We start from the raw sequence: 2,282 nt of genomic DNA, 5'->3' as shown, positions 1-2,282 counted from the left end.
CAGGAGTCCTCCAAAATCCATGGGCAGGGGGGCAGGGCAGCTGGACCATGGGGATAAGGGGGGGGGGGCTGGACAGCTCTTCCGTCCCTTCCCCCAACTACGTTGTCTTCCTGGCGGGCAGGGAGAGCCCCCCACTTTTTCTCTTCACTCTGGTGGGTCAGAGCTCCCCCCCCCCCCGATCCATCCCAGAACTCAGTGGGAAAGACTCCGTGGGGGGGGCAGCAGTCCCCCAGTCCGTGGGGCACAAACCACCTGACACCCGCCCAGTTGGGTGGGTGCATGACGGGGCTGCAGGGTCTGGCCCAGCTGGGCCCTAACACGTGTGTGCGCTGCCCGTGCGAGCTGCTCCGGCCGTGCGACCAGCCGGGCGCCGTCGGTGCCACCTGGGCCGGGCTGCTCCATGCGAGCCCAGCTGGTGTGTTGCGAGCACATGACCGCACATGCCAACACACGTGTGTTGAGGCCAGTGGGGAGAGGGCACCTGGACCCCCTCCCTGAGGAAGCTGATGCGGTTTCCCTGGGTCAGGGCCGTGGGGGTTGGCATGAGGGCCCGTGAGAGGCGGGCGTGTGTTGGCGTGTCGGGGCGTGTGTTGGCGTGTCTGTGCACAGGTACCGTCTGAGTGTGTCTGTGCGTGGGAGCGGGGGGGGCACCAGTCCTGTCGCTGTCTATAAATATCCCAGACGACGTGTCTGCAGGGCCTGCGCCTGGGGGGAGGGGCTCTGTGTGTGTATGTGTGTTGGGTTATTGCATTTTGCCCGGGTGTTGCAGCCTGTTTGTGTGTTGCACTGTTGCGTTGTGTTGGTAGCATGTTGCGCTGTGTGTTGCCGTGTGTGTAGCACTACCCCCAGTTGCACTGGGCCTGGGTGTTGCATTGTCGATAGTGTGTGTTGTGTTGCACTGTTGCATTGGGGGTGGGTGTTGCATTGTGTCGGTAGCGCATTGTGCTGTAAGTTGAGGGGTGTGTGTGTGTGTGACACTGGCTGTGTTGTGCTGTTGCATTGCAGGCAGGGATGTTGCATCGTGGCTGTGTGTCGGGAGCAGGTGATGCTGTGTGTGTTGCGTTGCGCTGTTGCATTGTGGGTGGGTGTTGCATTGTGTCTGTAGCCTGTGGTGGTGTCTGTTACAGTGTGTGTGTGTGTCACACTGTTGCATAATGGATGGGTGTTGCACTCTGACTGTGTGTTGCCTTTTGGGAGCATGTGAGGCTGTGTGCATGGCCCAGTGTTGCGTTGTGCGTTCGTAGCGCTGTGTGTCACGTTGTGTCGGGAGTGGCTGGGTGCTGTGTGCATGGCCCAGTGTTGCACTGTCACACTGTTGCATTGTGGACGGGTGTTGCACTGTGGCTGTGTGTCATGTTGTGTCAGGAGCGGGTGGTGCTGTATGTGTTTCTTTGCACTGTTGCATTGTGGGTGGGTGTTGCATTGTGTGTGTAGCATGTGGTGTTGTGTCTGCTACTGTGTGTGTGTGTCTCTGTGTGTTGCACTGTTGCATTATGGACAAGTGTTGCACTCTGGCTGTGTGTTGCGTTGCATCGGGAATGTGTGATGCTGTGTGCATGGCCCAGTGTCGTGTTGTGTCGGGAGCGGGTGACACCGTGTGTGTTGCGTTGTGGACGGGTGTTGCACCATGGCTGTGTGTCACATTGTGACGGAAGCGGGTGACGCCGTGTGTGTTGCATTGTGGACGGGTGTTGCACCGTGGCTGTGTGTCACATTGTGTCGGGAGCGGGTGACGCCGTGTGTGTTGCGTTGTGGACGGGTGTTGCACCGTGGCTATGTGTTGCGTTGCATCGGGAATGTGTGATGCTGTGTGCACGGCCCAGTGTCGCGTTGTGTCGGGAGCGGGTGACACCGTGTGTGTTGCGTTGTGGACGGGTGTTGCACCATGGCTGTGTGTCACGTTGTGTCGGGAGCGGGTGACGCCGTGTGTGTTGCGTTGTGGACGGGTGTTGCACCGTGGCTGTGTGTCACGTTGTGTCGGGAGCGGGTGACACCGTGTGTTGCGTGGGGAAGCGAGTCCTGCTCCTGGCAGGCAGAAGCCGACGTCTGGCTTTGCTGACAGCTCTGCCGCTGTGTGTGTCTGTTCTGCTGCACTGGGGGGGGCGGGGGGGGGGCCATGGTTGCACCTGGTGCGTGTTCCCCAGGTCTCGGGGGGGGGGGGGGGGGGGGAGAGATACTGGGCAGGATGGGCCCAGGGTGTCCCCAGCTCCTGCCCTGGGGGGCTGGGGCAGGAAGGGGTTTATAACCCCCCCCCCACATGGGGGTTGTCACCAGCTGTTGGG

General features: G+C 61.0%; 1 protein-coding gene across 1 annotated transcript in view; it reads right to left on the bottom strand.

The window, feature by feature from the left end:
* SPIB (Spi-B transcription factor) overlaps positions 1-432 on the bottom strand; it is a 7,933-nt gene extending 7,501 nt beyond the window's left edge. Inside the window, 1 exon segment of the mRNA XM_065570985.1 lies at positions 361-432. Coding sequence (XP_065427057.1) covers positions 361-432 — 72 coding nt within the window.
* Between the last annotated feature and the right edge of the window lie 1,850 nt (positions 433-2,282).

The sequence above is a fragment of the Chrysemys picta genome, chromosome 17, assembly GCF_011386835.1.
Source record: "Chrysemys picta bellii isolate R12L10 chromosome 17, ASM1138683v2, whole genome shotgun sequence".
Taxonomy (NCBI): Eukaryota; Metazoa; Chordata; order Testudines; family Emydidae; genus Chrysemys; species Chrysemys picta.
The sequence above is the reverse complement of the archived record's forward strand: the minus strand, read 5'-3'. Positions and strand labels throughout refer to the sequence as shown.